The sequence below is a fragment of the Ovis canadensis genome, chromosome 18, assembly GCF_042477335.2.
Source record: "Ovis canadensis isolate MfBH-ARS-UI-01 breed Bighorn chromosome 18, ARS-UI_OviCan_v2, whole genome shotgun sequence".
In the NCBI taxonomy this organism is placed as follows: domain Eukaryota; kingdom Metazoa; phylum Chordata; class Mammalia; order Artiodactyla; family Bovidae; genus Ovis; species Ovis canadensis.
Window position 1 is genome coordinate 72,787,847 of NC_091262.1, and position 13,745 is coordinate 72,801,591.

Here is a 13,745-nt window from a genome sequence, read left to right on the forward strand (position 1 = left end):
CACTCTGTCCCTAACTAATGCATGTCTCGGAAAGGTCCCTTTATCTCTCTGAGCCTCAGTGCAGTTATTGATGCAATAGGAGGGGGTGGAGACAGTGATCCCTCATCTCAGCCATTGTGGTGGTGGTGGTTTAGTCGCTAAGTCATGTCTGACCCTTGTGATCCCGTGGAGGCTTCTCTGTTCATGGGATTCTCCAGGCAAAGATCCTCTTGATACATCTAATTTCCACCAGGAGCTGGCTGTAGGAGTCCATGAACCTCATCAGTGTGCAGCCTGCATAGAGCGTGGGCTCTCATTTCCCCAGATCTGCAGCAAATTGGCTGCAGGAAACAAAGCTAAAGTGGGTTTGGGAGAGTGTCTCTCTCTTTGTGTCTGGACAGCTGCTCACCTGTCCAGCCTGGTCCGCCTGGGGTGTTTGTACCATAGCAATTGGTGGCTAATGTAGGGTTTTCAGGGTAGTGAGGGGCTGGTCTTGGTCAGAGCTCAGCCCTGCCAACGACTGGACAGGGAGGAGTCAGGGAAAGGGAGGAGCCAGGGAAAGGGAGGAGCCAGGGAAAGGGAGGAGCCAGGGAAGGGGCGGAACCAGGGAAGGGGAGGAGCCAGGGAAGGGGAGGAGCCAGGGAAGGGGCGGGGCTGGAGGAGAGGCAGAGTCGGGGAGGGTGGGGGAGGCGGAGTCAGGGCTCTGCTTGGTCGGTGACAGAAGCTGGCTCCAGTCCAGCCAGTTCTCTACCAAGCCCTACGGACAGTCGCCTCTGCTGTGTGCACGCTCATCATCGGACAGAGTAAGTACAGGCAATGTGGACCGAGGACCTGTGGGGCTTGGGGTGGTGGTGGGGTCGTGGGGAATGGCCTCTGGAGTTATCACATTTGGAGGGCTTAAAAACTCTGGAGGTGTCCCAGGGTGAGCAGGACAGTGGTGGGGAAGGAAGAAGCCAGGGCCTGTGAGACAGCAGAGATATGTGTGTGTGCCCTCCCCCCCCCCGCCCTGCTGTGTAGTCCTGGGGACAATACTATATCTGGCTGAGTCTAAGCTTTCCCATGGATAAGATATAAATTACTGTACCCCTTGCGGGGTGTGATTGTGAAGATTAATAAAGTGGTGATTCTCACCCAAGTGTGATTTGCCTCTTGGGCACAGCTTCATCTGGAGGCACTTTTAGTTGTCATAACTAGAGTGCGGCTGTTGGCTTCCAGGAGGAGAGGACAGGCCAGGGATACTGTGAACACCCTGCGCTACACAGGACAGCCCCCACTGCAAAGAACGACCTGGCTTCAAGTGCCAACAGTGTTGAGAGCCCCTGAACTAAGTGGTGGGGACACAACGTCTGGTCCCCGGAACGTGCTGGACCAACCATAACTTCTATTGTTTTCTGTGCCTGGACCTTTCACCTTCAGGAAAAATGATCGAATACAATCTGTTTCCCTAAGATAAGGCTGACCTGCCAGGAGGCTGCCACCGAGAGTGGTCATTTGGCCATTTGCTAAGTAAATAAAATGTAGACATACAGTGAGTGGAATTTTCAGCTTTTCTAAAGATGAGGCTTTGGGCATGAAACACAACAGCAAAAGGGAAAGTGCTCCTCTGGGCCAACATCCTACTGACAGATCAAGAAACCACAGCTTGAAGAATAAAGGGGGTGGGAGGGAACTTTGGGAAGTGGTGGATGGCAGTGATGATTTCACAGGTGTGTACTTTCTGGGTCTCCAAACTCATCAAATTGTGTACAGTAAATATGTACAGCCTTTGGCAGGTCAGTCCGACCTCAATAAAGTAGTTTTAGAAAAGAAAGAGAAAGGAAACTGAAGCTGAGCTTCAGTGCGGAAGTTATTCAAGGTCAGCTGGCAAGTTAGCCCCAGGAATGCCAGGGTTCAGCCCTGGATGCCCAGCCTGGCTCATTTCCATGACTCGGTGGCCAGCACGTGTTCTAACACCTCTGAATTACAGAGAAGGAGCCCAGGTCCAGTCATCCATCCACTCATCCATTCATGCCACAGGGGTGCTGGAGCACCACCTCTTGACTGAACGTGTCATGGCGGGACCAATAGAGATGAAGGTCCTTTCTTACAAGCACAGTTTCTAGTGGGAGAGAGGCTTGGACAAAAGAAGCCCGCAGCACACCCATATGTAATTTCACTTCTGTAATTGATGGAGCCTTGAGAGAAACAATCAAAGGAGCCCTTACAGAGAATAGCAGTGGTGAAGGTATGGCCAGGTGTGGACAGGGTACCAGCAGGAGAGTGGAAGCCTGGACCCAGAGACCAGGTGGCGTTAGTGAAAGAGGCAGGGAAAGGTTTCCAGGAGGAAGCGTGGAGTGTGCAAGGGCCCGACTGGGACAGGGCTTCTGTGTTAGGAACTGAAAAACAAGACGTGTGTCCTGGGGGGGCAGAGCTCGTCAGGTGCAGCTGGTGAGAGCCAGACAGAGCTGGCAGCCTTATGGGTTATCGTGTAATCACAGGTTTTACCGAGCCAGTGGGCAGCAATGGTGTCCTTAGGCAAGGGAGCGCCCTGCCCGTGTTTGTGATCGAAGGGGATTATTTCAGAATATGCTTATGTATGTAGAATGGCTCTCAGGGGCAGGAGAAGCAGAGTCCAGGAAAAAGAGGCTTCCGCTGGGATGATAACAAGGAAAATAGGACGAGGCAGGCAGATTTCAGAGCTAGAAACCGACAAGCCCTGCTGATGGTCTGGAGAGAGGGAAGTTAAGAAAGTTCCCCAGGCCCCTGATTCCAGAAAGCTCTTCCCCCTGGTCTGGAGGATCTAGGGGAAGTTGTGTTTTATCTCTCCCTCTCTGCCTCGGCTCCAAGTCCTGTCTCTCTTTGTGTAATTAGCAGATAGTAGACAGACCCTCCTGAGCCACACGGCCGCCTCCCACAGCTGAGTCCAAAGTCGACCTTGGTGGGACTTTGTTGCCTAACATTTGGAATAAACACCAGCAGATTTCCAGGCTGGATGGTGGGGCACCGGTGGGAGGACCGCCCAGGACCTGCCTATCCGATGCCCAACTTCTGTCATCGCAAATCCCTTTGGCCTGGGGTGCCAGATCAGCCCAATCGATCCACTTTCTTCCCTCTGACATGTGGGAGCATCTCTGCAGACACACTGGCGTCAGGGACCCAGGAGAGGGTCAGCCGGGCCAGGTTCTGCTGGCACGCAGTGGGAGCTGGTCTCCTGAGAGCCAGGTTCACAGAGCCTGAAGACTTTCCACTGGCTCAAGGTTGGCATGAAACTCTGTAAGCCGTATATTTGCCCCCAGAGGCCCATGAGTGCAATTGCAAAGCCTGGACTTAGAAACTCAGAAACCTGAAATGAGCACCCCCAGGCCTCTACTATCTCAAAAGTAACCTCTCTGACCCTCTGTTCCCTCTCCTGGACAATTGTGACAATGATATCAACTCCATGTTGCCGTGAAGTGAAGTGTTAGTTGCTCAGTTGTGTCCAACTCTTTGTGACCCCATGGACTGTAGCCCACCAGGTTCCTCTGTTCATGGGATTCTCCAGGCAAGAATACTGGAGTGGGTTGCCATTTCCTTCTCCAGGGGATCTCCCCAATCCAGGGATCCAACCTGGGTCTCCTGCATTGCAGGTAGACAAGGAACATAAATGAGCTACTGCAGGTGAACAGGTTAGGAGACACCTGGGAATCAGAAGAGGGGGAACAGCATGTCATCCTCATAAATCGGAGCCAAGAGGCAGCGTGTACACCAGTCGGAGTCTGGATTTTAACCCAGATCCATTACTCACTGGCTGGAACGAACTATTCCATTTTGCTAAGCTTCAGTTTCTTGCTGTTGTTTAGTTGTTAAGTCGGGTCCAACTCTTTTGTGACCCCATGGACTATTGCCCGCCAGGCTCCTCTGTCCATGGGATTTCCCAGACAAGAATACTGGAGTGGATTGCCACTTCCTTCTTCAGGAGATCTATCCAACCCTGGGATTAAACCCACGTCTCCTGCATTGGTAGGCAGATTCTTTACCACTGATCCATCAGAGAAGACTCAGTTTATTTTGGCTGTAAAATGGGACTAATGGTACTTTTGGTAAAGATGAAATGCAGTTATATTTAGAGAGCATTTAATCAATCCTTAATAAATAGTGGCATCAATAAGAGGGAGAGAGCTAAATGGAACAAGGTTTTCTGGGCCCCAAACCTGAAGCCCAGTGGAGCCTGAGAGAAACAGCTTTCATCCATCAGATTGCTGGTGTTTCAGAGGGGCAGCCAGTGGTGGGGTCCCAGCACCAGACCTCCAGGCCTGGGCGGGGAAGGGCCTGGCCCAAGGTTACCAGGCTGTTGTCAGGGACAGGAGAATGGGAGGTTGGAACTCTCACTCCTGCTCCCTGACCAGCTGCCCCTGGGCTCCACTGTCCAAGCAGGAAACTCCTCTGTGGTCTGTAACTATTCTTTGAAAGCATTTCTTTTATGGTAATTATCAGCTCAGTGTTATCTGTGTGTGGGTGTAGGGGGAGGGTTGAATTGAATTGTTTCTTAAGCAGCATCTGCTACATTGATGATTCTAACACTCTGCGGACTAAAGGACACAGTGATCACGCCACCTACCCACGCTCTTTAAAGACCTTCTTGAAGGTCACTCTCAAAGTGGGAACAAAAAGGGAGTGTCAGCATGGGAAGCCTGACTGCTTCTTATTTATTTTTTTATTTGGCGGCCTTGGAGAATGCAGGATCTTTGTTACATCCTATAGGTCCTTCGATGTGGCTCACAGACCCTCTGGTATGACACCCGGGCTCAATAGTTGTGGTGCATAGGCTTGCTTTTTCTGTAGCATGTGGGGTCTTAGTTCCCTGACCATAGATTGAACCCATGTTCCCTGTACTGCAAGGCAAATTTGTGACCACTGGGCCACCAGTGGAGTCCCCAGTTCAGTTCAGTTCGGTCGCTCAGTCGTGTCCGACTCTTTGTGACCCCATGAATCGCAGCACACCAGGCCTCCCTGTCCATCACCAACTCCCGGGGTTCACCCAAACTCTTGTTCATCGAGTCGGTGATGCCATCCAGCCATCTCATCCTCTGTCGTCCCCTTCTCCTCCTGCCCCCAATCCCTCCCAGCATCAGAGTCTTTTCCAATGAGTCAACTCTTCTCATGAGGTGGCCAAAGTATTTCAGCTTCAACATCAGTCCTGCCAATGAACATCCAGGGCTGATCTTTAGGATGGACTGGTTGGATCTCCTTGCAGTCCAAGGGACTCTCAAGAGTCTTCTCCAACATCACAATTCAAAAGCATCAATTCTTTGGCCCTCAGCTTTCTTCACAGTCCAACTTTCACATCCATACATGACCACTGGAAAAAACATAGCCTTGACCATTTCTCAATTCTCTGCAGAGGCAGAAAATACAAAGTTGGAAGGCTGTGACACAGACAGGGAGGGCCAGGGATCTGGGGAACTGAATGGTGTGGTGGTTCAGAGCATGAGCTTTCAGGGTCCGAACTGGGTCTGAGCCCAAGCTTTGCCACTAGTAGCAAGTGACTCAAGCTCTCTGAGCCTCAGATGACCCATCTGTAAAATGGAGCTGATCTTGTGGCCTCGGCCTGCACCATCTTGGAACAGGGCCTGGGTTCCCAGCCAGAGACTGAGGCCAGATCATGGAGGTGAGAACACCAGATCCTAACCGCTAGACCAGTGACAAGGCCCTGCCCTTCTGCTTTGCAAAAAAGAATTCTCACAAAATGAAAAGTAGTGAAACAAGTGAAGTATTTATTAGGAGGAAAAGGAGTACTGTAAGTGGGGATAGACACACAGGCACATTCAGACAGTCACCGAGTTCACATCCCCATGGCAGTTTGAATTTTATGGGGCATTTCTTCCAGGTTTCCTTTGGCCAACCATTTTGATTTCCTGATTCACAGTCCATGTTTGCCATAGCTCAGGATCTTCCCATGTGTGCACATGCATCTCTTAGCTAAGATGGATCCCACCGAGGAGGCTCATGGGTAGACCATTTCTTGACATCACTCCTTGGCCCTCCAAGGAGTCTGTCTGGGCATGTGTGGTCAAGGAGGTCTCCTGACTTCAAGAAAAGAGAAACATGTGTTTTCTGGGTAGGGTCCATCCCACTCCCTTAATTGTCCTGCTATTCTCGTCTTGGAGTTTCAGTTCACAGAAAATGAATCTCCAATCACTCTTCCCCTGGGGGGTCCATCTACCTCCTGCCTCATAGCCGGTAATCGAACCTGCCTCCATGGGTGTGTAAGGCCAAAGGAACTGATGTTTGTTGAGACATCGCAGCACCCAGCAGTGGAGGTGCTGGCAGTGGACCTGGGCCTCCCACGGGCACAAGGACCCCTGAAGCCACTGTGTTTGGCTCAGGGTCCCTGGAGGTTCAGCAGACAGAACATCCTAAATGAACTTCCTTTGTGGGCTCAGGTGTAATTTATTTTTTTGTTTGTTTTTGATAATGTGAGAAGTAGATTTATTTATTTAAACTGACACACATTCCATAGACAGAATGTGGTTTGTCTCAGAAGATGAGAATAGTGCTGGTAGAAACATAACCCACAGAGTGTGGGCCATCTCCGAAGGCGAGAGGCCCTTGGGTGCGATTTGGAGGCCAGGAGTGCCAAGTGTGACTTGCTTGAGTCCGTCGGTTTCATTCAGACAAAGACAGGAAGGTCCGCGGACCCCCAGGCTCACTGGTGTCCTCCCACCAGCCATGTCTAATACAGCAATGGGGGGCCCTTTGCAGTTTGGTTTTGCGTGGGTCTGTGATTCCATGGCCGTGCTCACTCTGAGCCTGGGGGGCCTGATGACATGGTGTCCACGGCGGGGAGCACACCCAGCTGAAGGGGATGCACACCGGGCCATCGTGGGAATTATTTGTCTCGCTGCCACTGGGCTCTCGTGAGAGCGTGTGTGTGAAAGCTTGAGCCCCATGGTACATCCGGGGAAGCAGGGGTCTCGAGTGGGGCCTTGGTCCATCACGGCAACCCCACCAGCTCACACTCGGACAGCATGTCTGCATCGGGCCCGGTTCCAAGCCATTGCTTATGAGGACTCCTTAAAGCCACTCCTGGTGTGGGTTCTGTCCTGACCTCCATCTACAGGTGGGGCAGCGACACTTGCTCCAAATCACACTTGGAGGGAGCAGTGAGGCTGGGATTTGAACCCAGTCTGCTGCCTTTAGAGTCTGTGCTGTTCACGGTCGGTGGAAGGAGGGCTTTAGGAGGCCCAGGCACAGGAACAGTTCCTGGGTGGACAGGGGGAGTCTAGGTGGGTGGCAGGGAGAGACTGAGGGTGGAGGACAAGGCCAGGATGATGGCAGAGCCCCAGGGCCCACCTGAGAGTCGCAGAGAGACAGAGGTGAGGGCCTCCTCTCTGGGGGAGGCAAAGAAGAGCGCCGGGGGGTCAAACAACACATGTTCATGGTCTCACAGCCCTGGAGGCTGGAAGGCCAAGGTCAAGGTGTCGGCAGGGCTGCTTGCCCTTGGCTTGTCTGTGATTGTCTCCTCCTCCTTCCTGTGTCCCCACATTTCTCGTGTGGTCATCCCTCATCTGCGTGTGTCTGTGTCCTAATCTTTTCTTTTTCTTTTTTAAAATCCTTGATTATATTTATTTTTAATTGAGTGATGATTGCTTTACAGTATTGGTTTGATTTCAGTCAATACATCAACGTGAATCAGCCATAGGTATACATATGTGCCCTCCTTCTTGGGCCTCGGTCCTGCGTCCCACCTTTTCCCAGCCCTCCGGGTTGTTATAGAGCCCCAGTTTGAGTGCCGTGAGTCACACAGCAAATTTCCATTGGCTGTTTTCCGCATGTTAGTGTATCTGCTTCCATGCTGTTCTCTCCATTCATTTCACCCTCTCCTTCCTCTCCCACGCCCTTGTCCATAAATCTGTTCTCTAATCTTTTCTTTCAAGGACACCAGTCACATCTGATCAGGGCTCTGCTCCAAAGACCTCATTTTAACTTGACTGCCTCTTAAAGGCTCTGTCTCCAAACGCAGTCACATTTGGGGGGTCTTGGGGTTCTGGACATCAGTGTATGGATTTGGGGGGCACAATTCAGCCCATCACCGAAGAAGAGGGAAGTCTGGGAGCTCACACTGTGTGTGTTAGTCGCTCAGTCGTGCCCGACTCTGCGATCCCGTGGACTGCAGCCCACCAGGCTCCTGTCCCATGGGATTTTCCAGGCAAGGATACTGGAGTGGGCTGCCATTTCCTGCTCCAGGGGATTTTCCCGACCCAGGGATTGAACCTGGGTCTCCTGCACTGCAGGCAGATTCTTTACTGACTGACCCACCAGGGGAGGTCTGGGAGCTCACAGTAAGAGGATAGAACTTCCTCAAGGGAGGAAGGTGCCTCTGATGAGGGACCGGGTGGCTTTGTGGGGTCCTAGAGCAGCTCCTGGGGAAGGAGAGGGAGACTGATGGTATCCTGTGTTCACGCGTGAAGCACAGGAGCCTGGCACTCTGCCCACCACCTGGGTGCTCTGAATGAGCAGGGACAAATCCAGGAGTATGGCTGAGACCACCGGGAGCAGTTACCCTGAGCTCATAGCAGGAAATGAGGTCTTGCAAATGCTACGCCCCAGCAAGAAAATGGGGGAATAGGGGTCATTCAGGGATACAGGCTGCTCGGCTCCCAGTAACCTCAGAGCTGCTGAGCAGGCAGAATCCTCAGTCCCCTGTGACGGGTACTTCCCTATGGATGAGAAGCATCTTCTTGCCGGTACCCACATGGGTCTCACTCCTCTGCCTTGTCCTTCTCCCTGCCATAGATACCCACGTCCCCGAGCCTCTGTCCTTCCGCCCCTCTGGTGCTCTCTAAAACCTCACTCCCTCCCAGCCGCTGGGGTTCATCACTGCCCTCTGAGGCTGCTGGTGGGCGGGCACTGCCACCGCCTTCGAAGGTCAGCCCTGCCCCTCATCTTGCGATCTTCTCGCCGAGAGGATGCGCTAGCCGCTGCCCTCTCTGAGGTCATCTTCCCACTCTCCCTTTCAGAACGGGGGTTAGCCACGATGCGCCTCTGTCTCTTCCTGTGCCTGGTGCTCCTCGGGCCGCGGATGGCCACCCTCCGGCGCCCCCAAAAGAAGAAAATCCAGGAGGTGCCGCCGGCGGCTACCACGGCGTCCCCGGGCAGCAGGGACTTTGTATTCGACCTCTACAGGACCTTGGCTGCAGCCGCCCCCGATCAGAACATCTTCTTCTCCCCTCTGAGCATCTCCCTGAGCCTGGCCATGCTCTCCCTGGGAGCTCGATCCAACACGAAAGTGCAGATCCTGGAAGGCCTGGGCATCGGCCCGGGGGAAGGCTCGGAGGAGGAGCTCCACGGCGCCTCTCAGAGGCTGCTGCGAGAGCTCCAGCAGCCCAGAGACAGCCTCCAGCTGAGCCTGGGCAACGCCCTGTTCACCAAGCCCACGTTGCCCATCCAGGAGGCCTTCCTGGGTGCCATGAGGACTCTGTACCTGGCAGACACTTTCCCCACGGACTTTGAGAACCCCGAAGGGGCCAAGAAGAATATCAACGATTACGTGGAAAAGCAAACGAAAGGCAAGATTGTGGACTTGATTAAGAGCCTGGATGGCACCCAGGTCATGGTCATGGTGAATTACATTTTCTTTAAAGGTAAGACCCTTGGGCTTGAATCTGAACTTCCTCTTTGCAGATGCTTTTTGTCAAAAACAAACAAACAAAACAAAAGAACCCCAGTCCCTCTAAAACAAAACAAAAGACGGAACAGAACCAGTTCCCACACACATAAAAGAGTGGGAGTGGGTTTAGTACTCTCTGGGCCCTGGTGATAGAATGAAGTCAGTAGTCAGCCGGGTGAGACGATGCCTTCTTAGCCTTCTTGGTGCGTATGTGTGTGTTTAGCTGCTTCAGTTGGGTTGGACTCTGCGTAGGCTGCCTGGCTCCTCTGTTCATGGGATTCTACGGACGAGAATACCAGAGTGGGTTGCCATGCCCCCCTCCAGGGGATCTTCCTGACCCGGGAATTAAATCTGCATCTCCTGCATTGCAGGCAGATTCTTTACTGCTGAGCCACCAGGGAAGCCCCTCTTAGTGCCTAAGGTGATATGAAGAACCTGATGCTGTTTCCTCCACTGGGGAAAAGCTGGTTCCTTTTTGGGCCCCCAGGAATACTTAAAGCCACAGCATCCACATAAACTCTGAAGCATGAGTTTGTCAAGGCCACAATGCCAAAGAAACGGACACCATGGCTACTCAGGGAAGGACTGTGGGTCTTAGATGTGCCTTAGAGGGCTTTTGCCAGCTCCTCCGAGGTACCCACATCCTCACCTCTGTGCCCTCCTAGGAGCTGGTTCCTTAGCCCAGAAGTTCTGGGACAAGAACCTATTCCTCCGAATTGTCTTCTCTGCCCCCCCCCCCCCCTTGAGAGTCAGACTCCCCATCTGTCTCCCTGGCATTTCTTGTCAATATCCCTACTCATCTCAGCTTGTATGCCTGCTTCTCCTTCTAGATGCTGAGTCCTGAGCACCCTAGATGGGGCCTGACTGAGGATAGAGAGGGGAGTGAGAAGAAAAGGAGAGAGGAAACTAGTTAAATTGGTACCCAACCCCCCTACCTGTGGTCACAGAGAGTGAGGATCAAGCTTGCCTTCTAAGAGTTCTTGTCCTCATGTCCAGGTCTAGGCTTCAGAGGACAGCTGTGGAGTAAGCTAACTGGTCCATGGGCGTCGGATCTATATTTGATAACTGCTAAGAAGATGAAAGCAATTACTTGTATCACTTTGAACAAAATACCCATATGAAACAGACAGAGCAAGAAGCACAACCAAAGACTTCCCAGCAGGAAAAATCATGGTGTTTTGAGGACCCTTACGAACTTTTCTTCCAAACCTAGATTGAAATTCAATATTGGGAAAAGAGTGGAAAAGAGAAGAACTCACCCTCTTCACTGGGATATGTGAGCTTGAGTACCAACATCAGAGAATCAGACGAACAGCATTTAGGGTCAAGGGTGTCTGAAAACATGAAAACCAACCTCCTTGTTTTGCAAAGGTGGGAGGATAGCCCCACAAAGTTCTAGTCTGTCCCCTGAATTAAGAAGGGGCTTGTCTTTATATTGAAGAGGATTTGCTGTCACTTCTCCCAATGATACTGCTCTAAAGAGGATGCTCTCTGGTAGGTTTACTGTGAATACACTTTTCATTGGTGGCTGACAATTTCTTCCTTTTCCATTTTAATATGTAGCTAAGTGGGAGACAAGCTTCAACCTCAAAAGCACCCACGAGCAGGACTTCTACGTGACCCCGGAGACGGTGGTGCGGGTCCCCATGATGAAACAACAGGACCAGTTTTACTACCTCCTGGACCGAAACCTCTCCTGCAAGGTGGTGGGGGTCCCCTACCAAGGGAACGCCACTGCCTTCTTCATCCTCCCCCGCGAGGGGGACATGGAGCAGGTGGAAAATGGCCTGAAGGAAAAAACACTGAAGAAGTGGCTCAGGATGCCCATGAAGAGGTATTCTTCACATTACGCTGGGCCAGCCTGCTGCGGCACACCCACAGGGCCACACGGCAGTGGTGGGAGGACTCACCTGGCCCAGGACCTGCCTCCAAGCCCAGAAGCATCATGTGATATCCCGGCTCTGGGGCCTGAGTCAGCTAGCTGGAGGGCGCAGGGCTGGAAGCTGGGTTATCTGGTGGGACATCTGAGTGGGCAGTGACCGCTGGGGACAGCTCAGGTCCAAGTCCAGAGTGGGATGGGTTCCATCCTAGGCAACAGGTTGGAGGAGCATTAGGAAACCTAGAGATAGCAGGAATATGAGCCAGTGCTCTAGGAAAGTCTAAGAAAAGGTCCTCTTCTCTTTCCAGGCGGCTTGAGCTTTATCTTCCGAAGTTCTCTATCGAGGGCTCCTATCAGCTGGAGGAAGTCCTCCCCAAGCTGGGGATCAGAGACGTCTTCACCTCCAATGCTGACCTGACCGGCATCTCCAACCACTCCAGCATCTGGCTGTCTGAGGTGAGCCTAGAAGCTCCTGAGCACCTGCTTCCAGAAACTTCTATCCTTTTCTGTTATATTCTACTCCATTCTATTCACCCCATCCCTCATTCCAAATTCTCTCTCTCTCCCTCTCCTCTTTTCCCTCAAGAAGCAAAGATTTCACTTTGCCTCTTGTCCTCTGAGCAGTGGGAAGCTATCCAGCGCCGTGTTTTGCAGAAGGTGGATTGTCTTAAGCAATCAAACTTAAGAATCAGATGCTGACTCCTTCATTGACTGCGTGACCTCCAGCAATTACTAGACCTCTCTGAGCCTCCCTTCTGTCTATAAACTCGGAGAGTCACACCCTTGCTGTGAGAGGCAGTGAGAATTCAATGAAAGACACGCGAGCACTCACCCCTAAGCCCTCGGGGCCCAGTAGTTGCTCCGTTACCTCATCTCCTATCTGCTTCATGGCTCAGGAGCACAGAGATTCAGACGGTGGTGCCATCGGCAGAAGCTTCGCTGTTTCCCCCGATGGCATCTCCCTGCCCCTGGTGGCTCCGTGACGCCTGATGTCTCCCCCATAGATGGTGCATAAAGCCGTAGTGGAGGTGGATGAGTCTGGAACCCAAGCGGCTGCAGCCACAGGGACAGTCATCACGTTCAAATCTGCCCGACTGGGCTCTCAAAGAATAGTCTTCAACAGGCCCTTTCTGATGCTCATTGTGGAGAACAGCAAACACATCCTTTTCTTCGGCAAAGTGACTCGCCCTTGAAATGAGGATTTCTCAAGGAGCCTCCATAGCAGAAGATGAGTGTGCATGATGGCTGTCTGTCTGCTGGGAGCTGCTGATTTACGCAGGTTTGGTTGACTAACGAGGCTCCCACAAATCATAATATTAAGAATATCATCAAAACAGTGATGATTGCTTCTTTTCACATGATTGCAAGACATGAGTGCCTTGGAGAACATTTGGTTTTGCCCTTGCCTTTCATCAGTGGAGATTAGTGCTGAGGCCCAGAGAGGTTGGTGACTTGCCCAAGGTCACACAGCATGTTAGTGGCAGACAGAAGCCCAGAATCCAAGCACCTGTTACCCAGCCCAACACCACCAATTTCTGCAGGAGCATTGTTCCAGTAGATATTTCCAACAGGAAGTGTATCCGTAAGCCTAGCTTCCCACCTGTTGGCAGTGCCAGCTATCCGTTCATCGTGGCTTGGAAAAAAATGCTGGGATGGGAGTATGAAATCGGGCTTCTGTCCCAGCTATGTGACTTTGGGTAATACTATCCCTCTCTGGACATCAGTTTCCCCATGTCAAGTCAGGGACTGAAGAATCCTTGAAATCATATAAAAAGGCTAGAATGTTCCCCACCAATCACTGTTGATTTCAATGCATTTGAGTGCCACTCATCTTTTAAGAAAAGCAGGCGGACAGCAGGGTAGACATGGCCAACCCAGGACTGTACTGTCCTGTGGGTTAAGTTACAACCTCGTGGGCTTGGCTGGGTGTGGAAGAATGGAGGCCTGACGCGAATACTAGAGTGTCATTTGAAGACCCTAATGACTAACCGTGGATTTTAGTGTCAGCAATAACAATAAAGCATTTTGCAAACACTGAGTGTCATTGTTCTTCTGGAGGCAGCGCTGGGAATGGCGACATTCCTAGCTTACCATGTTCTAGGACCAATGCTAGCTGCTTCACCTGGATCATTAGACTTACCCTTCACAATATCCAGTACCAGTCAGGTACTCCTCTTATTCCCATTTTACAGATAGGGAAGGTGAGCCTTGTTGGCAACAGGTAATTTCTCCAGTCACGCAGCTCCTTGGTGGTGGAGG

At 51.9% G+C, this 13,745-nt stretch overlaps 1 protein-coding gene across 1 annotated transcript; it reads left to right on the forward strand.

Moving 5' to 3' along the window:
• Nucleotides 1-131: 131 nt before the first annotated feature.
• SERPINA5 (serpin family A member 5) lies at nt 132-13,520 on the forward strand. Its single transcript, XM_069559376.1, has 5 exons — nt 132-782; nt 8,958-9,581; nt 11,171-11,441; nt 11,795-11,942; nt 12,491-13,520. The coding sequence occupies exons 2-5, from the start codon at nt 8,975-8,977 to the stop codon at nt 12,677-12,679; spliced, it is 1,215 nt and encodes a 404-aa protein (XP_069415477.1). The 5' UTR covers nt 132-782; nt 8,958-8,974; the 3' UTR covers nt 12,680-13,520.
• Nucleotides 13,521-13,745: the final 225 nt, after the last annotated feature.